This window comes from Salarias fasciatus, chromosome 22, assembly GCF_902148845.1.
Source record: "Salarias fasciatus chromosome 22, fSalaFa1.1, whole genome shotgun sequence".
In the NCBI taxonomy this organism is placed as follows: domain Eukaryota; kingdom Metazoa; phylum Chordata; class Actinopteri; order Blenniiformes; family Blenniidae; genus Salarias; species Salarias fasciatus.
In genome coordinates, this window is record NC_043765.1 from 8,548,996 (window position 1) to 8,574,982 (window position 25,987).

A 25,987-nucleotide genomic window follows, 5' to 3' on the forward strand; every position below is an offset into this window, starting at 1 on the left:
GTCTCTGTAGCTTCATTGCATTTAGCAGGAACGTCCTATGATCCTGTTACAGTGATGAAATGGATCACACACACACACACACACACACCCTGGGTGCAACAGTTAAGACAGTTTCAGGATTAGCTTTATCCGAAGCTGCTCTTTCCAGCTCTGTTACTATTTCACTGAACTGTAAGCACCAAGGCATCCGAGAAAAAGGAGTAAATGCAGAAAAATGAATTTCTCCATGGGGGATCAATAAATTATGATTACTTTTTTAAGCAAATATCTTTTCACTTGTAGGATGCAGAATGTCCTCATGCTATGCATTCAGCTGCTGATCACGATGCACAAAAACTCTTAACAAAAAAAAAATATATTAAAAAAACTGTTGCAACACAAAGGGTGAAAACGTAATTAAAAACCTGCAGCTCCAGTTCCTCTGTACTCTGTGATATTGGTTCAAAAGCCTTTTTATTTATCGTAGATGAGCATTAAATCTTCACCATCAGGTACCGTGAAGTCTGCATTTTAAAGAGAAACTAAATGAGACTGACCCGAGGTCACAGTCTGGCTTTATCCTTTGATCACACACCTTTAAACATTTCTTGAAGCTCGAGCATTTCTCTCATTAGCTGGATGGAGTTCACCTTTACTTCTGGCATGCATACTGAGCAGGCTGCTCTCCGCAGAGCCGCTAAATGTGTTTACTCTCCGCGGACCCTCCATCCACAGACTTTCTGACAGCTGCACGCTGCGTTTGGCTCCCGGGCTGCTTCGCAATGACGAGACCATGTCGCAGAATAATTGGAAAATCGGGAAACAAACTGTGACAAGAAAATCCTGGGGTGTGTAGTTGTTCCACAAGTGTGTAAAATTAGCGTTCTGTGAGGTTTTGATGGTTTTGCATATGTTGTTTCTCTGTCTGTTCTCACTCCAACAGGTTGGAGTGTGAGTGTTACCTGACAGTATGAAGAATATCCCCGAGACGAAGGCGAGGATGGTGCGCTGCGGCCGGATGTGCCCGATGTTACTGATGACGAAGGCGGTGAAGACGAAGAGCAGGGACACCATGGGGAACGGGGTGGCAGTGCGGACCATTTCTGCAGAGGGGAAGAAGAAATAGAGACGCAGCAGTCGGACAAAGCTGTGAAACCTGGATGAAAGTCCCTCTCCAGCCGCTCTTACTGCACTGCGACAGTTCAAAGCAAACTACAGTTAATTGACCTTCCATGAAATCCGTTTGCTAAAAGTGTTTTCCTTTTTAAACCACAGATTCACACAGATAGTCACTCAACCCCAACGATCACCTCTATTGGACCAACATCTTGTTACACACACAGGAGATGTTTGACACTTGATGGGATTTACAAGCCGTTTTCACAAGGATGTTTCACTCGTCTGACAGATTTAATGTGAGTTTAAATACATTTAGATATTAAAATATGGGATTTGTTCCTACTTTGTACCAGTTAAATTTAGCGCTCAGTTATATTCATGAGTTAGCCTACTTGCGTTTTCCAGTTTAAATTTAGACTTGAGCATGGCAGCTTTGAAATCTCTTCAAACTTTCTGCTGCTCTGTTTCCATTTTCCACTGAACATTTTATCATTGTTGCTTAATTTTTGCTGCACACCTTTTCGTTTCACTCCTATTATGCTTGCATTGTCAGTCAAGAACATCGATGAAGAGAGCGAGCAATCAGAGTCGGTATTTCCTGGTTTTGTTCAGACTTAAGTGAGAAATGTTTTTCCGTGTAGCGCACACGTGCAGCCGGAGGCCCGCTGCAGCTCGCTCAGCCCCACGCCGAGTAAAGTCCATGATTTATTCAGCAACCTCTCCCACCGAGCCACTGCAGTGTTATGACTTGTGCGCCTACCTGAGGACATTTATCTAGCATTAAATGGACCGCGCAGCTCCCCCCTCCCCCCCACCCCACCCCCCCCCAGGTGTCTCCAACAACCGTGTGTGGTTTACTTCAAACAGACAGAGCAAACTGCGGAGGGGCGAAGCACTTTGAGGCCGGTTCACAGTGTCAACATTTTAAATCATTAAAACAGCTCGGAGACAAAATCGCCCCGTCGGGAACCGTGTTGATCTCAGAGAATTCATTTACCGACCGAGCGAGAAACCCATTCGCACACAGCGCTCAAAACAAACACGGGTTTTCACAGGGTTTCTTAACCAGACGTGGGAATTCAGATGCTGAATATTCACGTGGTTTCTTTCTTTACAGCGCACGTCAAGCCGACTGCTCCTGAAATAATGAGCTGCTGAAAACACAAGCGAGCGTCAACAACTTGAGGACGACGCCTTGATGAGACAATCAATGACAATTAAGACTCCTGTGCCGCCTGTTTTTCACTCGGCGAGAGAGAAAGAGAGAACCTGTGTTCCTCCTGTGTTTTTCGTCAGGTCTGTCAGCCTTTGCTTGTGTTTGACATCAACAAATCTTCTGGAACAGTTTAATGAAAATATTTGACGAGCTGCATAACGCTTCGGCGAGCTGAAACACTTTAAGTTGTGCCATATGTAACAACAAGAGCTTGTTGTGCTCTTAAAACTTGTTCCTTTGAAGTGAAAATCATAGATTTGTTTAGGGATACTTTATACATACATTAAACAGGTTGTGATTTATACTGCAAAACAATAGTAATGATTCATTTCATTCATAAAATGATGTGCAAAATAAATTGAATCGGACTGCGACATTTACCATAATCTCATTTTTACTAACTACTTCCGTCTTCCTTCTGCAGTATCACAATCTATGTTACCGATGAAACTCCTTTAAGCTCCCTTAAAATGATGAGATGAAAAACGGCATCTCTGTTTTTCATTTTTTAGCACCGTCTCCCTCTACAGTCATCTCTTGCCTCGTCCAACTGCTGGTTCAGTCATGAACCTGAGGACTGAATGTTCAAACTTTTTCTTTCATGTTTGAGATTTTAACGACCTCTTCTGTGGTGATTTACAACGTCAAAAACAGGAAAAAAGAATTCTTTAAAACAGTGAATCTGAAAAAAAATGACATTGAGAAAGAGGAGGACTAATACAAGTGTAGATCTTTAAAAAAAAAAAAAACGCGCTAATCTCTGGCCACTAGGCAGGAAGCAGTGGATTATGGATGCATTTGTTAATCACAGATTTTTTAACTTTTCATCGGTGTGTGAAAATAGTTACTGTCATTTTGCAAGTGCAGATAATGAAAGCAGTGTGTGGAAACTTATGGCAGGTGAGACAGTTTTTTGCGACATACATATAATAAAAGTGCAGCCGTGACAGCTTCAAATTGGAAATCCATTGTGCAGCATCTCTGCATGAACCACAGTGACGGTGAAAACTTCAGCTAATTAAGACATATTATGACTATAATTGTGGTCCAGGTGACTGCGCTGCTCATGCCTGCACAGACTGCAGCATCGTCGGTTCAATTCCTCACGTCCACATCTTAACATGAGCACCGATCTCCAAGTTGCTCTGAACATCATGGCGGCTGGTGTGCGAACATGTGAACGTGTGAATATGTTAAAGCTGTGAAGCACTTTGGGAGCTCATTTGACCGTATGTGTGTGTGTGTGTGTGTGTGTGTGTGTGTGTGTGTGTGTGTGTGTGTGTGTGTGTGTGTGTGTGTGTGTGTGAAGGTGACTTACTGAGTATGTTGGCTGTGTTTTCAGTGGTGATCTCGATCTCTGGCTCGGTGAAATACTCGGAGGCCACACATCTGCCCTTCTCCGGTCCTGGGGGAGAGGCAGAAGTACAGGATGAGAATGAAGCGAGGCGGAGAAGCCAGGAGTGGGCGGATGAAGAGGTCACAAACAATATGGAAATACTGGCATATGGAAATAAAAACCAAGATAAACAAACAAACAACAAAACCGAGGTTAAGAAAACAGAGAGAGGGCAGACAGCGAGACGCGGGCCGCCGTGGAGATAAACACGCAGATTTGGAGAGAACCAATGAAAAGAAAGGTGAAAGAGACGTGAGAATCCTCGAAAGAGATAGTGGGATTAAAAATAAAAAAAGTGAAACGTGGAGGCACAGTGTGGAAAAAAGGGAATTAAAGGCAGAGACAGATGGAGGTCAGGAGGTTCAGGAGAACACGAGGTCTGAGCTGAGGGAGAGAGAGAGCACAGACATGGTGATTAACCTCAACGTAGAGAGAGAGAGAGAGAGAGAGAGAGAGAGAGAGAGAGAGAGAGAGAGGGGAGACATATGAACAATATGAATACTAATATCTCTCTATGCATGAAAATGTCACCAAAAGGATGCAGAAATGTACAGATGAGTGTGATTTTCTGCTCTCTGTCCGTGTCTCTCTTCACACACACTCCTGACTGCTCCAAATGCCACCAGCGTTTCCCTCCCCTGACCTTTTGTACCAGGCGTCAGACGACAGGGAAACACAAACATGGCCGCCTCCCCAGAGTAACACTCTCCTGACCCCAAACACAGAGACAGCCGCTGCATTAGGGACGGCTATTTGTATCCACCGTGTCCACAGTGTGCGTGTGTGTGTGTGTGTAAATGAAGACACTATCTTTTAGCAACACACGGAGGCCTGTCTGTCCATTATACTGTCTGGGACAGAGTCTGTCCTATATCTATATATGTGTTTTTCTTGCCCTTTTCTTCTCTAAGTGTTGCACGATTGACCTATTTTGAAATGCATACACAGAAAAGCACCATCAATAACTTCAGATTCTACTTTAAGCAGTTTTGCAGTAAAGAATTTTTGAATAGTTGCCAACCTGCCACGAAGCAGACCCTCCACAGGCCGGAGTGCAGCGCCATCTTGACCTCGGTGGTCTGGTTCTGCTGCAGGACGATGCCCTCCTCCATCAGCAGCCAGTAGTCTGTGGACACGGCGACGCCCACCAGCAGCAGGCCGCAGGCCCCGAACACCGACGAGAGCAACGTCAGAGCCCTCGTGCTGAACGAACTCATCTACGCAGAGAAAACAAGAGGCGAGAGGTGTGAAAACACAATGAAGGCGAGGAGGGACGGTAAAGGAAAGTTTATAGCTCCTTGATTGAAACAGTCCTCAGATGCCGGATATTCAGAAACATAAAAAAAGGAAAGGTGACAGCAGGACAAACCAAAATTGATTCAACTCATTGATTTCTACATCTTAAAAAATGCATAAGCTGTGCAGAGAGGTATGAATCCAAGGCCGAGGAATCAGATTCTGATCTTCCTTGACTTCCATTGACTCCAGCTGTTAAATATGCATGCATCTGTGGACAGAAGATGAAAAAAGCAGAGGCGGGGAGGCGGCGGCGGAAAAACCCTCAGAAGGTCTGAACTATTTTCATCAAGAAAATAGAAAAACACAACAAACCGGCTCTCAGTCAATCCTGAGCTTCAGAGAGATTTTTTATTAAACTGCATGATTGGACTGCATGGAGCTCGTAGTGCAAATAGAAGTCAGTGATGAAGACGTGTTTCTGAACAAAACCAAAGGGTCTTAAAGCAGCGAGACTTAGTGTGAGTGTGATGCTGTTTGATGCGTCTCAGTCTGGAGCGGCTAGAAGTGCAGTTTAATACACAAATGCAGTGTACGAATGTTTTTCTGTTAACTTGTACACAATAATCAAAGCAAGCTTTCATCAATTTGAATGCCACACTGTGTTTGGATCAACTTCGAGATCCCACGCTTTAAAAATGGCCATTCCCCGAGCCGTGGCTGTCATGTCTGTACAGAAGAGGTGTGTGGAAGTGGAGTTTCTTCCATTTCTAAAAGCGATCTTCATGCTTCCTCTAGTGGAGAATCGCTTCGCCTGTCTCACTCCAAAGACGTAAAATCCTTTGAAATGTGACATGAGAATTTAGACTGAGGTTGTAAAAGACATCAGAATATATACCTGAATTAGAGGGGGAAAAAAAAAAAAATCTGACTTTTTTGCATCTCACCTTCTGTGGGGCTGATCCCCAGTCTGAGTCAGTTCTGGGTTCAGAGAACTTTCAGTGTGAAGTTTGCATGTTTTCTCCGGGCACTGTGGTTTCCTCCAACAGACCCCAAAACATGTGCATGTTGCTAATCAGTGATTCTAAAACAGCCCGTGGGCGTTTACCCTGTAATGAGAAGTCCAGAGTGTATCGTGCATTCGGCTGGGATGGCCTCGAGACCCGCAGGCGAATGAAGCAGTACAGAAGATCAATGAGACATTAGGAGGCAGATTTAGATCATTTAACTTTTCTAATATTGGCCTGATTTCCATGCATATTTCATTTTCTTTGCATTTCCTTTGCATCTAATTTGGCTTGATGCAGCCCTGGGAACAATAACTTTACAAATGTCTCCATTAGGGGCTACTGGAGAGAGAAAGACGCATTCAGGGAAGAGGATTCATTGAGTTAGTGCAATAAACAGCATAGTCTCTAATAAGTTCTTGACATTTTTGGTGAAAAGTTTTAAGCCATGAACTTGTGAAAATCAATTCTTTTGACTGAAATAGCAGCGCTGAGTGTGACACCGTGATCGTTCAGTGAGCTGCTCCTGGAAACCCCGCAGGCAGGGCCGGTCTGACAGGCTTCCAGGCAGCCTGCAGTGCAGTTTGACACTCACTAGGTGGCAGGAACGCAGCCTCTGCCATGTATCAGTTCAACTGTTGACACACTGAGAAACATTCTCATTGCTCTCACTCTCACACACACACACACACACACACACCACATCCATCCAGTCAAAATGAAGGTCACTCTCACCCTGCTGTGGACTCTAACAGGAAGCAGCATCATCGACGCTCAAGATTTTACAAAGTGCAATTAAAAACCCTGCATCTGCCTGAAACACAAACATTTTCTCACTTTGTTTGTGTATCAATTCAGAACATGTGGTGTTTTCTTTTGGATGTAAATGACTTGACAGAAATGGTTTGCTCATCTCTGCTGCACATTAAGTCACAGACCGCCTGCAGTTCACACAACCTGCAGCAGCGCACAGCTTAATTAATACTGTTCAATAAAACATGTCGGGAGCTTTACATGCATTTATGAAACATCAAATTATTTGCACAGCGATGCCAGCAAATGGAACATGATGGAAGACATCAATATAAGAGATATGTTTTCATCAGTGATGGTGACTTTCTGCTTTTTTTGGGGGGGCTCATGCAACATGTGTTGCATACAGCATCCAATATGTAAAAACACGTATGAGATGATACGTTGGCTTTTTCACACTCAAATGGAAATAAGGATGGAAACTCAAGCAATAAAATGTAGAACTGGTAAGTTTTATGAGGTTTCTGAAGTCATGAGATGCTTCAATGGTCTCATTGAGGATCTGAAGGAATAGCAAAGCACTGGAACATGATCAACAAATTGCTCAAAGCTACCTCTCTAGGTTGACTTTTGAATGATTGTTTTCAACAGCGGTTTCACTTCATTTTTAAAGTAAAATCTAGCTTATTTGTCTTCTTAAAAGTACCTAAGTCTGTAATCTGATAAGAAAAATTAATCTTTTAATGATCGCTTTCATTTTGCCCTTTGATGCTTCCTCTTCTGTTAAGTCTTATAATCACTGTTTCCTTGCTTTATTATCACAGTGTCAGTCATTAGTCAAGCGCTTTGAGTTGTTCGTGAAAATTGTAATATAAGGTTTGAGTTTGAAGTTGAGGGTTAAATTCTGAAGAAAAGTAATATATAAGGTAAAATATAACACTTTAAGGCCTGTTTACATGACGTTTCAGGTGAAAATGCATCATCTTTGTGTTTTCCTGTTTTCGCACAAGAAGTAAGCTGTATGTATGGTTATGAAAAGAAAAAAAGGACAAAAAGTATATTAAAAAATTTAGTTTTTTAGTTATTTCCTACCTGCACATATTATTGTTAAAATATTTAATTGTTACTATTTCTTAGCTTCAGCTGTGAATCTAGACTTTTTTCCTAGGATTTCTTCAGACCGTATTCATCAGAGCTTAAAACATAAAACTCTTAGCGGGTGGTTAATTTTTCATTTTAAATACCTTTGCAGCACACAGATCAAACTTGCTGAGGTGAACTCAGTGTGAGAGGAGTCGTAAGAAAACTGCAGCAGCCCGAGTGCTTCCAGTCAAATTTGCATCATGCACATTAAAAAAAGAGAGAGAGAGAGACAGGAGAGAAGAGTGAGGAAAAGAAGGAAAAAGCTCCTGAAGCTGTTTTTGAGCAGAATGTAACTTTTACATTGCATGAATACACTAAAGATTTCTTCATTTTCACAGCAAGTTGCATTTTAAAATACACATAAAGCAACAGACCTGCTCTAAAAGGACGGTTAAACCAGCAAACTGAATGAATTATTACCACTAACAAGCAGAATTCGCGCCACAACGTTAAAACGGGTCCACGAACTCTTGAACAATGTTTACGTGTGGAGGCTGAGAAAGACACAAGCTGATAAGAGAACAAAATGAACTCGGCAGACAAGATCAGAACCGAACAGATAAGAAGCGAAAAGAGAAATGTGCTGTCAGGCAGGAGGAGACTGAAGCGTGACCTCATCGCTCGAGTGAGACGCTGCGAGCGCGTTCAGCGGCGTCGGGAGGATCCGCGCTCTCAGACATGAGTCACCCCGCTACCAATATTTGATATAGTAAATCAGAAATCCCCTGCGGAGAGGATGGCTGACGTGCAGGTATGTGGGGGTGCACGTGCAGCTGCTCGCGAGCGCGTGTATGGCGGTGGGGGGGGGGGGGGGGGGGGGGGGGGGGGGGGGTGTTTACGTATATACACGGCTACATTGTCGACAGACATCACTGAAGTGAGTCATTTCTGACAGAGCAGCTCAACGATATTCACTTACAGCGAGTTCATTTAAACTGAGTTACAAATTTCTATTCAATGAAACTACAAGGACTATCATAGACAAGTTTATTAATTGCATTGCTTTTACTCTGCTTTACTCTTCAGCGGAGTCGAGATGATTGATTCCAGTTACATCGGTTCGCTCAGAAGACGCTCAAAAATCTGGATGTTTGTTGTGTTTCTTCTAAGAATCTGTGAACATGCTGTTGGCCTGTTGCTGAGATGTGCTAACATGCATCACAGCCACAGAGGACCAAACTAATCAGGGATTAATGGGTCCAATCCCAAACAGGAGTTTAGTGAAATAGCAACCGTTGAAGCAACACTTTAGGCTAATGCCAAAGCTAAAAATGCAACGCATTACTAATTTTAAAAATAGTTGTGGCATTCCAGTCACGCTTTACTTCATAACGAAATTCATGAGAGCTGTAAACTCCAACTTTCTGAAAATCATAAAACATTCTGGAGCCTCCTGGTGAAACCTTGACCAACCAAAAAAAAGTCTCAAACACACCAGCTCCTCATGAATTTTTAACACTTTAGAAAATGTGTGCGTGTGTATTCGTGGTTGCAGTCTTGTGTGCTTGTGTTATTTTTCCAGGCAAAACATAAATTTTGAAGCAGTGCTCCAAACATTTAAAAAAATATAGGTATATATCTAATGTGCAACCAAACAAAGTCTGAGTCTTCTAAAAGTCCCAAAATGTAGAACGAAGGAGAAAAGACGGCCCGCCACAAACAAAACGCCAGTGAAAGACTCAAAGGGACATCAGGGCCTCCAGAAAGTGGCGTCCTCTGAAAAAGAACAAGGTGGATTTGTGCTTGGCTTGTGTAAATAAGAATCAGTCTTAGTGCTGGAAATGTCAGGCTGAACATGAGAAGCAGTCAGACGCTCAGTCTGCTGCTGAGTCAAAACACACAGATCCATCCTGGGCTCTGAGTGGAGGAGACAGTATGGGGACCTGCAGGACTCACACCTCCGTCTCAGCTCGTCAGCGCTCACAACGCTTCTCTTTTACGTTTTTACGTCAAAGTGCATGTGCCGAGTGTCTGAAATCTACAGTTAATCAGTACAAACGGTCTCAAATTTAAAATACTATCACTTCTCAGACTAGAGTCTGAGATCATTTTTAAATCTCTTTCGGACATACGAAGAAACTTATGCTTTGTGGTTGATTTCTACTTTGCAACATTGATCTCATTCATGCTCTTTGAACTCATTAAAAACAAATACTCATTTTAACAGAAAACACTGGCTCACCTTCACCATCAGCAGAACTTAAAACATGTGTCTAGCTAAAGAGCTTCAAATGTTTGGTACTTAATCACCGTCTCCTATAAAGATGTCAAATCCTTCATTATACTGGTAAGACGTCCATCTATTTATATTGATAAACAGATCCTCGGTACACCAGTTCTCTAGGAATCCATCTTTGGACCCCGGGCCACATGTTTGACACCCCTTCCCTCATTCCTCTGCAACTAAACTGTAAAACCTTCAACACTGAAGCTCTGCGGATGACTTTGTGGCTTTAAAGCTCGAAAGAGAAAGAACGAGCGCCCTGAAGAAATGTGGGTTTAGAGGACAGGAAGCGTCGTGATGCGTCACTTTCTGAATATTTGATGTTTCCTTCTGGTGGCACATCGGCTGCAGCTCTGACCTTGAGGGTGAGGGACCCGGGTTTGAATCCTGTGTTCAGTTTACAATCCAGATGGCGATGAGTTGACAGCAGCTGAATATACTTCCTCTATTCTGACATAATGACTTCTAACAAAACCGCTCTGTTTACCGACAATCCACCACAAACCTAACAGCAGTTAAATCTTAAATCAAATATTTTTCTTGCCCCTGAAAGCTGAGCAACACCCAGCAAAGTAACCGTAAGCAGATCTGTGTCCCCACAACATGAGCAACACCAGCACACACCCCCGCACAATGAGCGAGGCCTGTATTTGCTGAGATAGCAGACAACAAATGGGCTCGGATGAGGCTCACTTTGTAGTTTAAGCCTTGAGAATATAACCACAATTCCCAGGCTGCACCGGCTGCTAACTAACGGCGCGAGCAGGGAAGAATCTTGGAGCAGAGGCGATGTAATGAATTACAGATGAATGTGCTTAGGAGCAAAGTCTGAGGTAATGATGTGGCAGGGAAGGAGTGGAGGGGAAGAGGCGAGAGGATTTCCACAATGTGGCTTCAGGGGGAGCGAGGAAGAGGATAAGGAGAGAAATGAAGAAAGGTGAGGGTTAAATGGCAGAGAGAGGAGAAAGAGTGATAAAAAGGAGTGGAATAGAAAGGAGAGTCAGGAGAACGGGAGGAGGATTAGTGACAGGAGAAGCAGGATGGAGGTAAGAAAATGAATAAAAGAGAGGAAGGTGGAAAAAAAGGTAGAAAAGGAAAAAAAAATCCCTTACTGGAAAGACTTTTGTCCCATATTATGCTTCACATTGAGGTCGAGTCTCAATGAATGTTTCTGGAACTTTTTATTATGAGTTTAGTCTTAATTCTTTACTTTGTGTCAAAATATTTTCACTTTGTATTCCATTATTTGAGTTAGTGAGTTACTCTTCTTGCAGTAACAGATAATCACAAGCTCGATTTTAAAGATGCTATGAATGAATTCATGTTTTAGGTTGATGATCAGCAAGCTGGGGCGCTGTCCACCACTGTGGTGCTGAAATCCTTACAACGTGTGGCCTCCATTTCTGTCATAACACACACAGTTCTATTGTAATGTCTCCCTCAGAGTGTGTTTTTGACCCAGTTCCTGTGGCATGTTGTCCTCAGAGATCCATGTTCACCTTCACACGAGGCGACCCTGCAGTGAATACCGAGAGAAGCAGGTCGAGAGTGTTGTTTCTGCTCCGAGCACAAAGTCTCCCAACAAGCCCCACAATATTTTCTCAAATGCAGCTCACAAATACATAAGTCGCCTGTTTGCTTCAATGCAAACTTTATATTTCATAGGCTGTGGTTTTCCCTCAAGCATGAGGTCAGAGGTCAGGGTCGGCCAGCGTTCACTGCATCCTGGAAAAGACAACGTTCCTGTTTCAAAACATTTCTGCAAACAGCACAGATTTCACTGGTGCTATTGTTTCCTTCTTGTGTATCGATGTCTGAATATTCGCCTGAGTTTTCTCCTGCAGTGATTTTTATCTTTTTAAATCTATAATCACAAACTTGAAGCACGCTTTCTGAATACTTAATTAAGGTAAAGTTTTGTAGTGTAATACTGAAAGTTTAATTAGATCTGCTGGTTTTTTCATTCATCATGGAGCAACAGGCTCCACATAATGCACTTTTTTTGGAATTCATTATTAATTTGATTTAATTTTATTGGAGGCTTAAAAGCATCCTCAATGAAGTCCAGCTTAATGAATGAGTGTGCTTTACTAATTAAGGCATTAAAGTGGGGGTTGTCAGTGTAGGAGTGATAATAAGTTCCCTTAATCAGGAGCTTTGTACATCTGAATTAATTTCTGGAAATAGGCCATTTACTTAATGAGGAGCCCATTGTACAGTATAGTCTGGGAGATGGTTTTTTATCTTCTATCAACAACCCTCTTCACTGGTAATTATAGTGGTGCGTTGAGGTGGTAACGGTGCTTATTTAATGAATGAAGTTATGACTGTAGCGAGGTTTGAAGTTCACAGACAGGCTGGACTCTGAGCTGAATGTAATCTGATGTGATAATGGATTAATCTGGGATTATAAACCTTCAAATTTGATAATTATTTTCTTTTTGAACACCCAACTTTTATTTCTTTTTTAATGAAAACTCTGTGATATTATCTGCTAATAGCTAATCTGACTGAGGTCCAGGTTGATTATAATTTCATCATGGAAACACTTTTTATCTGATTAGATGAGCTTTATCTGGGTGAAATCACAATCGGATTAGAGCAGGTGGTGCGAAAAGCACAACAAAGCATATTAAAAGACCGTGGAAGAGCTGAAAAGGCTCAACAGAGGCAAAGATGAAAAAGTCTCTCTGAAGTCTGGAGCTAACAAATCCATATTCAATGCATCCAGTGGGCTCCTGCAGAAAGCTGGATGAGAGATCCATCCAAATGTTACAGTGCAAAGCATTGTGGGATGGATCCACTTACTCAAAAGGATGACAGCCTTTGTGCATAAAAACCAGCATATCAGTCTGATCACTTTATTCAATGTTCAAGTAACCCGGCAGTCGGATCTCTCAGGGAAGGCTCAGAAGCTCGTGTTTCCGATGATGATGTCTGACCTTTATAAAAAGCCTGTGGTTAGGATTTTTCAACAAAAAGTCAAAATCCTGCAGCCTGACGACATCTTCCTGATCACTGTCGATTACATCTGTTCTAAAGTGCTCTCATGTGAACAGTTTAGTCTTCAGCTTGGCTTTACGAGCCTCCACAGGAGAGACCTGTCTGATTTCTACAGGTACACTTTTCCAAAGTACTGGCACTTGAAATGAGAATGCTCGCTGATCTTTTGTCTTTTTTACTCGTCTTTGAGACATTAAAAATTCAGTACTCTGAATGTGCAGGGCACAAGTAGGCACATGATGGTTTATAAGATCAATCATGTAGATATGAAAACTGAACCGAGTTCATTCACCCTCTGTTCTTCTGCTATCTTTTCTTTATTACTTGATTTATTCAGAGCATCATTATCACCTGAGACCGGGAACTGTGGATATGCATGTGTCTACTATGCATGGTTGTTCTACTCTTGTTTCTTTCCCAAAGTCCAAAAACATGAATTTTAGGCATAAATATGACTGTTTGATGAACTGGTGACATGTCAAGCAGTTTTAGGAGGACTAACCCCCGAATTCCACTGCGTCCGTTTGTGCTGCGCTCCGCTCCGTTTTGTCAAAACCCACAGCGTGCGCTTTGCTCCGCTGCGTCTCTGTTCCGCCCGCCGGAGTAGCAGAGAAGCGCATGCGCTACTTAGCATCGACCTCCAAAAGTTGAGCAGTCTTGGCCACACTTGCATCTTTCTCTGTACATCCTTGTAGAAAGGATGACTGGGGTCATATAAAATTTTATGATTCTCCACTTCCAAAATCAGCGTCTCTTCATCCATGGTTGCTGTGCTTCAAGACGCTGAATTTCGTGCGACAGGATGTTGACATTCGGGCCATTCAGAATAAAATGCATGGTCCTGAATATGTATTTTGTAGAAAACACGAAATTTATGGACAATAGCCTGCAAATGGGCCATATATGCAGCTGTGTAAACATTCAGAAACGTTGGACTATAGCTTGATCTCAGGCAAAACAGAAGTTTGTCATATAAAACCTGATAGTGTGTTTTAATTTTTGTTTGCCCGCTTTTTAAAGTGTATATTTTAATCAGCATGGTATGTCTATTCGTGATATATCTGAAAATTAATGTGAGGACAAATAAAACGTCTTTAAACAGTTTAAAGTTTTTAATAAAGACAAAATGATTTTATTTTGTATAAAGCCGGAGGTTGTTGGAGTTCTCTTTCCTGTTTGGTGCGATCTGAACTGTGGAAATTTATGCGTACGGAGACCTGGACGGACCGGACCGGAGAGAAAAATAGACCTTGGCTCTATTTTGGACTGACGGAGCGGACCAAACGCAGGCTGTGGAATCAGCTACAGTCATTAACATACCAACGTATTTGCTGCGGCAGTCGGACCGGAGCGGAGCGGAGCGGAGCGCAGCTGAGCGGACACGGACGCAGTGGAATTTGGGGGTTACTGTACCTACTAGATATTTGGGGATTATATAGGAATACAATATACTCCATACTGCTTCTGCTTACTAGAAATTATAACAGTATCTGAGAACTCTCTCTCAGTTCCATAAGTCACTTTTTCACTGTACAAAACAAAATAAAGGAAATACCAGAGATGGTTGTGAGACCTCACACGATGCACTGTGAGCATGTTTAATGACGCTCTTGCTCCAAAATAGCATAAAAATAATAAGAATATTCTACAGTTAAAACATCCCAAACATAAATCATTTCTATTGATTATGTGTTTCTGTAGAACTGTAGCTGCAGTTGTTTTGGTTTAATTTTGGGAGGTCCTTTCAATGTGTCCTTAACGGATAATTTCTTTTTTTTTTGTCACTCTCTTGCTTCACTTCTGTCTGTTTTAATGAGTGATGTCTTATTCACACAGGCTAATCCACAAGGACGCTCGATGAGAGAAACCACGCATTAAGTAGAACAAAAGTAAAAGAGCTAAAAAGCTGAAGGAATTAAAACAAGTTTGGAATTTATTTACACCAGAAGGAGACAGAGGGGAAAAAAACTATAAATAGCTCATAGCTGAAAGTATTATTTAAATATGATGATTTTTTTTTTTTTTTGTTTTCTTAAATTCTCAACTTGCTAAATGCGTACAAAGAAACAAATGAGCGTTGATACAAACCACGGAGTCAATGTCACTTCTAGTGACTTCTGAGAAACTCCCAGAGAGGATTGCAACGTTGGCTCTCGGCGTTAAGACGTGGCAGAGAAATAAAAAGGGAATCAGATTAAAGGAAGATGAAAGACTCTGCAGTGGCTACGGGGTCAGCGCGGAGAGGAGGGCGAAACAACTGCTGAGCACCGCGAAACTACATGTCCCACGGTGCCGGGCGGGGCTCCGCAGATGGCGCTCCCTGGTTAGTCTGTTAGCGGTGGGGTTAGGTGGGTGGGCGGGCGGGGTGTTTTCTGTTGAGAAGGCAATATGTCGCCTCTGTCAGCAGCGAGAGGCGCGTGCCAACTGGCAGCAGAAGAGATGGATATTTAAAGATGGGAAAAAAAAATGGAGGACAAGATAAAGAAAGAGGGGAAGGGAATGGGGGGGGGGGGGGGGGAGGAGTCAGGCAGGACCCAACGGGGGGTGAGGGAAAGGGGAGTTAAAAAAAAAAAAAAAAAGGATTAGAAAATACATGAGAACATGTGTTGTAAGAAAGAACTCCAAATTAATGTGAAAAGGAGAATAAAGGCAGAGAGAGACTGTGAGAGCGGGTCGGAAAGGATTACTGAGGGGAGAAAAAGAAACTCGTTTATATCAGAGAACGAGAGAAGAGAGGCATGCTGGGATGTCTTCCAGGTGTGTGAAAAAAATAAATAAAGAGAAACTCAGGTGATCTTGGAAAGGTGAAATGATAATCTACTGTTGACTTTTCCTGTATATCAAAGGTCTGCAGCCCACAGCTCTCTGAAGCTTTCATCAAATGACATGTAAATAAAGAATTATATTTCATTTATCTGCGCTGCACGGCCGACACTCTTTCAAAGGGAGTCTTATCGCACAGTTTGAGGAAAGAAATGTGACACTTTAATAAGAGAAAGTTTTCTCTGCTTTCACTGCGGGTGATTATTGTGTAGTTTGACCTCAGCTTTCACTCACAGTTTCACACAAAGTAAACAGACTGGATGGCTTTCACTGCTGTCTGCTCTGCCGCATTACGACTGACTCTTAATTTTTCTGAAACTCCAGGAAAGTTCTGTTTGGTGGATTCTTGACTGATTCAAGAATGAGAAAAAGGGTCAAATTCACCTGAGCATGCTCAGTGTCGTCCGAATAAAACATCAGTTTTCCAAGGACAGACCTGGTTTTACAGCTGAAAACAACATATTTCTGTTTTACACATTTTTATGTGCTTATACGCTTTTGGAAAACTAAAAAAACAAGCACACACATACACACACAAATAACACACAGAATTTTTGTTGATTGTTAAAGTAATCTCATATTCAAATGAACTGACGATGACTTGTACGACCACGTCTATAAATGTGAGCTCGAGAATCAAAACTTAGTAAAAATTCCTATTTGAGAATGTCGCATTCAGCCCCTCTTGGAGCCACACACTATGTCTGTCCTTGTGTGACATTAAACCATTTATTTTGTTTTGCACTGCTGACACATTTAACTACATTTTTAATTAAATTTTGCAAGCTTCACCTGAAAGAAGTCCAAGCAAAACGCCCCAAACTGTCCCCAGTCTCACCTAATATTGATAAAGCTTGCACAGTTAGGTTGCAGCATGCAAATATACAATTAATCAAATCTATTCAATTTCTACACTGCTTCTAGGTGTCATTGGACTCAACGCCTGTTGACAGGAGATGGTTCCACACGCTCATTTTCAAACACCAATTTGGAAAAAATGTACACATGCATGGTGAAAACACGCAATCTCCAAACAGTAACACACCAGTACAGCAGGCCATTGTGTCCCCTGTATGTTGGGTACAATCATAATGATACCAGCCATGACTTGCTGTTATGGTACCAAAAAAAAAAAAAAAAGCGTCACAACATTTTCGAATAGTTTTCTCGGACTTGACCAGAGCCGAGGAACGTTCAGTTTCCCCGAGACACAATAAGACTCTCCTTCCTCAAAGCAGCACTTAGCATCATGAAAGCTTTGGGAAACAAACCTTCGTCCTGCAGACTGAAGAACCACTGCTGGACAGGAAGATAATTAGCTTATGCGGTGGGTAAAAACACAAACACACACACACACACACACACACACACACACACACACACACACACACACACACACACACACACACACACACACACACACACACACACACACACACACCGGAGAAAATAAGGGGTGGTTCTGTTAACGTGCTGCTGAGGGGAGGGAGATAAATAGGAGACAGACCAGCAGAGAGACAGGGAAAGACCTTGGCCCAAAAAAATGACAAAAATCCTGGACACACACACACACACACACATGCACACACATGACAGCTGGCAGGCAGCCGGCGTTAAGTGTGACGCATCCTGCACGTCTACAGCAGCACATTCACAGAAACAGCCTCCACCATTCAGTCACGCGCCTTCATTCACCTTCACTCACATCCAGTGTTGTGTAATTTTGTGTTTGAGGTGACATTCGGCTCCCGCTGGTCTGAAGGGGAATCAACCTCAACAGAGCCGGATTCAAACGCTGAAAATGTATCCCTGCTGACGGGTTTAACACTTCAGCAACTCCACAGTGTTGTTTTCAAAAAGATCTTTGAAGGTTTGGGTGATCACTGTCTTTAACAGGGTTAAATGCGCTGATGGTAATCCAACCCAATGCCATGAATATGTCTCATATATTTGAAGCAGTGGAAATGTAACATTGGATCGGCTGTGACTTTCCGAAACGAAGGATCCCAAAGCGTTCGCTGACCAAATGTGGAGAGAAGAAAAAGTTATTAGGATGTGATTCATCTTTCCTCTCTGTGTTGTCAATGTACAGGCATGTTTCTGTCACTTTCTGCACAGGAAGATAACACAGAAGCACAGAAGTGTCTTTTTATCCTCTTCTGTGGAATTAGCAGAAAATGCCAGCTGTAAAAGGCTGGCTTTGCACCGCTGCCCTTTAAAACAAGCAAACAAACCTTGAGTTATTAGACGATTTGATGCACATGACTGGGTTGAATCTGCTCATTTTCTCCCCTCATAACAAGAATGTCACCATCCAACAATAGGTACAAATTCAACGGGGATATGGCTGCATTTCAAAAACTTCCAAAACAGAGAACCCATAAACACACATTTCACAATACACGTTGTCATTTCATGTGTTGCGTGGTGGTTTGGTCCATGTTCTGCTTTTTCGCTGAAACTGACTTTTCTTTCAAGCTTTGATTCCTTCATTTATTATTCACCTTAACTGATGTCAGAATGTGTTGCGATGTCGACCTAACCTTGTTTTGTTCAAGCTTCAAAAGTTTTCCCTATATTATCCTAAAGGACCTATGCACGAGTATGTTTCGATGTTTTAAATTATTGATTAGCTATGGTAGTAACTGATGAGTTACAAACGATCACATTTCAGTGAATAAAATTTTATTTTTGAGCACTTGAACATTTGGAGTGTTTATATAAAAAAATGCAACTTTATACAAACTCTGTGATCTACATTTGAACACATCATCAATAACAAATCAAAAAAACTAACTTTGACAGCCAATTAGATTCCTTTACTAGACGAAATTTCTGTTCTGCGTCTTCATTTGTTAAAAAAATGTTGTTTTTCTTCATGTAGGAAATGCACTTTGAGTGAAGATAATTTATACTGCTCGCTCAAATAAACTGACAAAGCAAATTCAATGCAGTTGGAAATTATGATACTTAATTTATTCTGAGAAGACATTTGTCTGACAACCACAAGGACACCATAAGAATGAAGGAGAAGGTCGAAGCTCCATGCAGGCACAGGGAGAACATGATAACTGCACGCATCCTGTCTGGGACACTAAAAGCCATCAGCATCGACTCTGAACTAAGAAACAGTGACTGATGCCTGTGTGACACACCCACAACAGAGTCCTGCAGCAGCACCAGAGATGAGATAGAAGAATATACTTTAGTGATCAAAATATAGGAAATTTATAGTAAATGAATAAAATCGAACCGCAAGAAGGGCTTAGTGATGGATTTTGGACACATTTGTTGGTAATTTAATGTGTTTCTCAGTTCTTGTAAAGCACTTTGTTCTCGAATCCAGCTACATAAATAAACCTGAAGTATGGATGGGCTGTTCCTGTTCCACTGTTGGGGGAATAAATGAAAAATAATAATGAAAAAAAACCCCCTAAACTTCACATATTTCCTCTTGAAATGGTTCGTGTTGCTATAAGAGAACCACAAACTCTGAGCTGGATCTCCTCCATCAGATTATACTGTATTATTCAGCTCTCTGACTATATAACATATCATAACATTGTTTGTCGTCTTTGTTGCACGGTTTTAGATTCCAGTAAAGCACAGTTGACAATGATGCATGTTATTGTTTCTAACAGAGTTCAGGTTTTATTACTAACAAAACACATTTAGACTCTTGTTCCTTCAAACTATTAAATCATCAGTGGAGAGCACATCTTTTTAACGGGAAATCTTGTTTAAATAAGTAACACCATTGGTTTCCTCTTGATGAGACACTCTCTCGCCCTCTTTTAAAATGTAGATCTATTCTCAGTTTCAGCAGCTGGAGTCCCTGTAAAACATGAAATGGGGAGTCAGGAGGTCGGACAGTGACAGCCGCTGTGATGATGTGCCGTTATAACTCTGTCTCTCCCGCCTGGACAAATTCCTAAAACACTTTACAGCACCTTGAGTAAACCTCCGGTGGGAAATGAAGCACTGACCCTGCCGTCGTGACTGACTCACATCATCAATCAGTCGTTTAAACAAGCGAGCTTCGCTCGTGATTCATTTCCCGCCGCCGGTCGACGATGACGACGCCCGGTGTCACACGCAGCCGCTTTACAGAGCCGGAGCGCAACTGCTGCCAGCGATGTCTCACCTTTCCTGGCTTTAAACTATCACCTCACTGGAAAAGTAAAACTGGTCTGAGTTGATTTTGCTGAGTTTCATTTCAGGCAGCCTCTGTATCTCTTAACATGGTGGAAATCTCAAGTCGAGGAAGATTCAAGAGGTGGAGACCAGTTGCTCACATTTCATTACCTCCAAGAAACACTATCCTGACCTTGGTTTGCATGTTTGCCTTGACTACGGTAGACTGACCTGAGTAGATGACCTTTCTGCCACAATTCGGATTCTAACTGGAGTTCAGCAAACTCAAGATCCAAAATCAAACTTTGGAAACATAGATGGGCCGTCTCATTTCAAAAACACAGCTGGTTGAATTTACAACACACTGAAATAAAAATCACATCTATTTAATATTTTGAGCAGATGATTGATGTTTACAGAATAAGAAACCGTCACTGCTCTTGAAAGTAAAGTGATAAAATCAAAGCATGATTGGTTGTTAAATAATCTTTAACAGAAGACTTCATCTTTGCCATCAGAAACAAATATATCTCCTCATGAAGGCTGCTGAAGATGATCAGGAAATCTGGTATTCCCCTAACCTCGGTCTGTGAGGAGGGTTTCTCGTCCCACTTTGAGAACCTCAGTAGATCGATCACTGAATTACGACTAATGTTCTGTTGTTTACAACCATATTCAACCCATAACTGTTTCCCGATGAAAAAATCAGAGCTGCACTTAATCTCGCTGCCTCCCCTCTAAAGGAATAAACCATTTCAGACCTGATCCCCTAAAATATCAAGAAATCTTATTTATGAAACGTTAACAATGCCGCTTGTGCCTCATGGAATTGTTGACTTATTTCATGTACAAAGTCAATCTTCATTCACTCTTTGCAGGTCTTTCCTCCCTGCATTCTGCACAACATGAATGAAAATTAATTCTTTTCATTCAGATGAGAAAAAGATAATAAGAGGCTAAACCGTAACAACAGCATGTTGTCTGAATGTGTGCATTTCCAGTGTTTATTCATGAGCTATACGCTCAAGAACTTTAATTACTGGACAATAAAACAGAAAAATAAGAAGCTTGGTTGACTGTTTTCTTTTCTTACAATGCACACACATGCACATGAAGAGAGAGAGAAGAGAGAGAGAGGGGATGGGGAGAGAGAAAGAGAGAGAGGGGAAGGAAAGAGAGAGAGAGAGAGAGAGACCCAATAAGAAGTGCTGCAGTCTGCTGGAACAGCATCACAGGATGGGTTCCCCAAGAAGGAGCCAAGAGTTTTTTAGAGCACACACACGCTCACACGCACACATGTGCACGCACACGCCCGGTCTCTCTCCCCTCCTCCCCTCCCTCCCTCCCTTCCGCGCACACGCCGCTGGCTTCACTGTGCTGCTCTCCAGTCTGGAGTCAGCCTCCATCCGGACCACCTTCCAGATGCAGCGGCGCGTCTCTCCAGTGACAGCAAGGCGGGCGGGCAGCCGCGCGCGCACACACACACACACACATACAAACAGACACGGCTCACCAGCAGCTGTCAACACCACATCTCCCCACCACATCACCCCGAGGTGAGCACACGCTCCTGATGCCAACACACGGCCACATGCACGTGCGGCAGCATCCCTCATCCCTGCAGCCGAAGTCCAGGCGAGCGCAAAACCAAAAGACGCGGCGCGGCGCGCAGCCTCCAGCAAGCCCCGAAAGAGTGGGAGCATCTTTGAAACAGATGCAAAAAGAAGGGGGGAGCGGTCAGGACGAGGCGCAACGTCGAGACGAAGCCGCAGTTTGAAGGAAAAATAACGCTACTCACCCTGCAGAGCGGAGAGCTGGTCGGACGGTGCAGCCGAGATCAGTGCGCACTGGGAAGCCTGGCCACCAAATTTGCAGTTTCTCTCTCTCTCTTTCTCTCTCTCTCCCTCTCTCTCTCTCTCTCTCTCTCTCTCTCCTTCTTTACTTCACTCCGCTCTCTGTCAGCACTGCGGAGAATCGCTTGAATTTGCTTCACTGTAGTTTTGGGTAAAGGGAGGTGGGACTGGGGTGTGTGTGTGTGTGTGTGTGTGTGTGAGTGAGAGAGAGAGAGAGAGAGAGAGAGAGTGTATGTGTGAGAGGAGGAGGAGAGAGGTGGTGGGTGTGTGTGTGTTGTTGATGCTGGTGCCGGGGTTACACTGATGAAGGCTGGAGGGGGGGGGGAGGGGGGGGGGGGGGACTCACTAGCGCGCTCGCGCACTCACGAGAGGCAGCGTGGCACGAGAGCGCGCGCTGGCTGGAATCGAGGACGCATCACGCACAGTGACAGCGTGACTGATCCAAACATACAGCAACAATTAGCGTGGCGTCAGTCATTAATGAGGAAAACAGCCAGACGCATTTGTGCTGGTGTGCGCGTGTCTTCATGGAAATGACAACTGTGAGGAGGGAATTCACTCATACGGTTTGATTTGAAGCTCGTTTTGTTTAAATATGATCTTTAAATCGTGCCATCTCGATGACGAAGTAAATGATTGATAAGTGGACCCGTCCAGCTGAAGCATTTGTTCATATTGTGGACAACATATTGCAGCAGTGGGCCGACATGATGTAAAAGTGGGTAATAATGTAATGTTCATCACTAAGAGGATTTTGTTAACTCACTATACCTCAGGTATTTTGAACAAGTGGAAGAAAATTATTGGTTGTGTTCTTGAATTAACAGTGTGGAGCTAGTGGATCACATGACAAGGCTCCAGCAATCTGACCAATTTGTCACTTATCAGCATCTTCTTTCCACAATTTACCTTTAAAAAACAGTCGGTCAAAAGAACACAATATACCACACAGAATAGTGCAGCTATCAAAGACAACCGGTACAGACTTCATGCACAAAGAAAGAATAACATGTGAATCCATGTAGTGTGTTTTCAGCCATCCATGTTTCATTTTTGAAGTGGAATCTGCTCATCTTGATGTGTAGTAAGAGTGAGGCCAAACCATGTTGAACAACTGCATTTTAATCCGTCTGACCTTCTCTGTGTTTTTCTTTAATGCTTTTCTTTTTAAATATGCCAAAAGATTGGGCTAATTTTTCCACATCACCCTTTGTGGCAGTCATTGATCATGTCCCAGTCTCCTTGTTCCTCCTCCATCATCGTGGTCCAGACCTGAATACTGATTTGATATTGCTGTCTTAAAGTTTGCTTAATTTAGATAAATTATCTTTATCAGAATGTTAACTATGATACAATTACATCTGCGGAATGAGAAGAATCCATCATTAAGATGTTTTGTATCACTGTGAGATGAGTCTGCAGACGTTCATCATTATAGTAGATTTATATGGAGGCACAACTGATTCATGTGAAACTCATTAACCTTCAAACTAGAGTAAAAATGCTTGATAGTGGTTAAAAAGTTTTCTTTTCTGTTGGAGGTGTCACAAAAACAGTTTCAGAAAGTGCCTGCTGAGCTTTGGAAGGAACAGAAAATGAGCGATGAGAGGAAAAGGCGGGGAGGGAGTGGTACCAAGCTGGATTAATTACCAGCGAGCTAATTGCAAATTTGTCTCGCAATACAATGTGCAAAGTGAGAGCATAAAAAGAATATTAAGGGGACCTTTAAAGCCTCATCAGTATTCATTTATCAGAATTTATCGCTCCGTTCTCATTGAACTGATCGAGTTGAAGGGAGCTGAAAGAGAGCGTTGCCACACCACATGAACCTGGCTGACCAAAGAGAAAGAAAACAACTTCCAAACAAAGTGCAGAGGATTGATTGAACAGCCATAAAATTTAATATAACACTAACATTTCATGACAAAGCTGAAAATAACACGTCAGTGTGGCAGTACTGGTTAATTAAAAGAAAATTCTGCCTTTTTATGGAGAGAAGATGCAAATAGGAGGAAAGATGTCACATATTTGCTTGTGAGAAAAGAAATTGTGTGCATGTGTCTCCCTGTGCTTGTGCGTGTGCGTGTGTGTGTGCATGTATGTGTGTGTGTGTGTGCACTTCTTATGCCTCCATACCCTCTTTCATGGTTGAGTGGCCCCATCAGCCCCCGGCGACCAGCAGACTGATACAGTAGGCTGCGTTGCCCTGTGACTCATGGCTCACTGTGTGCGCGCGTGTGCACGTGTGTGTGCGTGTGAATGCGAGGGTAGGCAGCAAGGGGAGTTTATCCCACCTGCTCACTCTAACCACACACAGACGTAAGCATAAACCAACAACCTGGGCTAAGACTCAGATTGGGTTCTCGCATAACAACAGCAATAAGAAGCTGAAAACAGTCATTCAGAAGAGACTGGATTCCCGTCAAATACATTTATCTTTACTTTGCTTTATTTCATGCTAGGAAAACACATTGCTTGTGCGTTTTTGTTTCAGAAAAGCAGCGTTTGGAAAATGATGTCCATTCACATGGAAACAGCAGAAACAGTGACAATGTATTTAGCATGCCAGGCCACCAGTGGGCGCTGTTTGTTTTTGTGGATTGCTATCTGGGGTGACTCAACTGCCAGGTCTCTTGAGAACATGGACTGGGAGTTACTCAAGACACTACAGAAGGTTTCCGCTTGAAAACGTTTTTGTGTAAACGTAAAGACTATTGAGTCAAACTGTAAAGTCTTAAAAGAAATCTCATGGTGTTTCAGTCATAAAAATGAATTGTTTGGCCACTGTTTTTTACTTCTTTGGCGATTTTTCTGAATTTAAGGGTTTATCATCAAGACAAACCCAAAATGGCAGGAAAATTACAGCAATAATACTACCACTAATAAATAATAATCACAATAATAATAATAATAATATTAATAATAATAATAATAATAAGAAGAAGAAGAAGAAGAAGAAGAAGAAGAAGAAAATTGAGATGAAAAGGGCATTTACTTTCACTTCATTATTGGTCACAACAGCAATGTATTGTTTCAAAATTCTGCCCAAGTCCACCAGGTTGACTCAGCTGTTACCATGATGTCCAAACTTTCACCTCAAAACAATCCCAGTTAATTCAACCACATGATTTGTTGTAAACTGGGAGCATCTGATCTGTCACCAAAGGGTGTTTTCATTTACTCCCTTTGGAAAATGACAAATTGAATTAGAGAGTAAATTTCCCATCTTCATCGGTTTCGGTGCACTTTATGTTGTCGACCATCGCTAATGGTGGCGGCCATTGGCCACAGCTTGGGGTTCAGTGTCTTACCCAAGGCCATTTTGACACACAGAGAGGCAGTGATTGAAATCAATCATGGGAAAATGACCCGATGTCAGTCTGTCAACCCTTTACTTCACTGACAAACAACGTACACGTTTGGAGGAAGACTGGCATTGAATGCAAATCAGATATTGATGCGAGTAGATGAGAAAACTGACCATCAAACACTGCGGAAGGTAAAAAGACGCAGACATTTCTCTCTGTACCTAAATATGAATACTTCCAGCTTGGCTCTGCAAGTGACATTCAAAGCTCTTGGAGAATATTTCCAGCAAATGCAGAGCGAGAGTCCTGTGATGAAACCCAGATGAAGAGTGAAACACCACGCGGTCAGATCTATACATCATAATCCTTTCAAGAGCAACCGGAGACTAATGAGACGTGACAAGGGCCGTACGGTCTCTATAGGGTCCAGAGTCAATGGTAATCACATCCTTCACCACATGTTGGCTCTTTGCAGCCACTGCCCTACATTCCCAACACGTTCCAACAGGATCTGCCCTCAGAATGGATGGAAAAAGATGAGTTCGGGCTCGAAATGGGCCGTTCCTACATCAGGTGGACTCTCATCTGTCAATTTTACAGAACTGAGTAATCTGCTCCCAGAAGTCCACCGCTGGGGGGGAAATGTAAACTTCTTTTCCAGGGATGAAAATGGATCTAACATGGAGGGAAAATGGTTCTATCATCAGCACAGGTCAGGCTAAAAGGAAAGTGCTGCATGTTGTGAAAGTGGTCTATTGTTGTTAATAATGGTAATAATGCATTGAAATAGTCA

General features: G+C 42.5%; 1 protein-coding gene and 1 long non-coding RNA gene across 2 annotated transcripts in view; one reads left to right on the top strand and one right to left on the bottom strand.

Annotated features, from left to right (window-relative positions):
• The window catches only part of LOC115409216 (voltage-dependent calcium channel gamma-7 subunit-like), a 33,779-nt gene extending 11,705 nt beyond the window's left edge, over window positions 1–22,074 (bottom strand). Inside the window, exons 1-4 of the mRNA XM_030120279.1 lie at window positions 21,832–22,074; window positions 4,732–4,927; window positions 3,633–3,719; window positions 942–1,082 (exon numbers count right to left, since the gene is read on the bottom strand). Of these exons, the coding sequence (XP_029976139.1) occupies window positions 942–1,082; window positions 3,633–3,719; window positions 4,732–4,927 (424 nt within the window). The 5' untranslated portion in view covers window positions 21,832–22,074. The remainder of the gene's footprint in view (window positions 1–941; window positions 1,083–3,632; window positions 3,720–4,731; window positions 4,928–21,831) is intronic.
• On the top strand, window positions 410–11,091 carry LOC115409218 (uncharacterized). The gene is made up of 3 exons (XR_003933916.1): window positions 410–902; window positions 4,366–4,367; window positions 11,081–11,091. It is a non-coding gene; the product is annotated as an uncharacterized LOC115409218 (long non-coding RNA).
• Window positions 22,075–25,987: the final 3,913 nt, after the last annotated feature.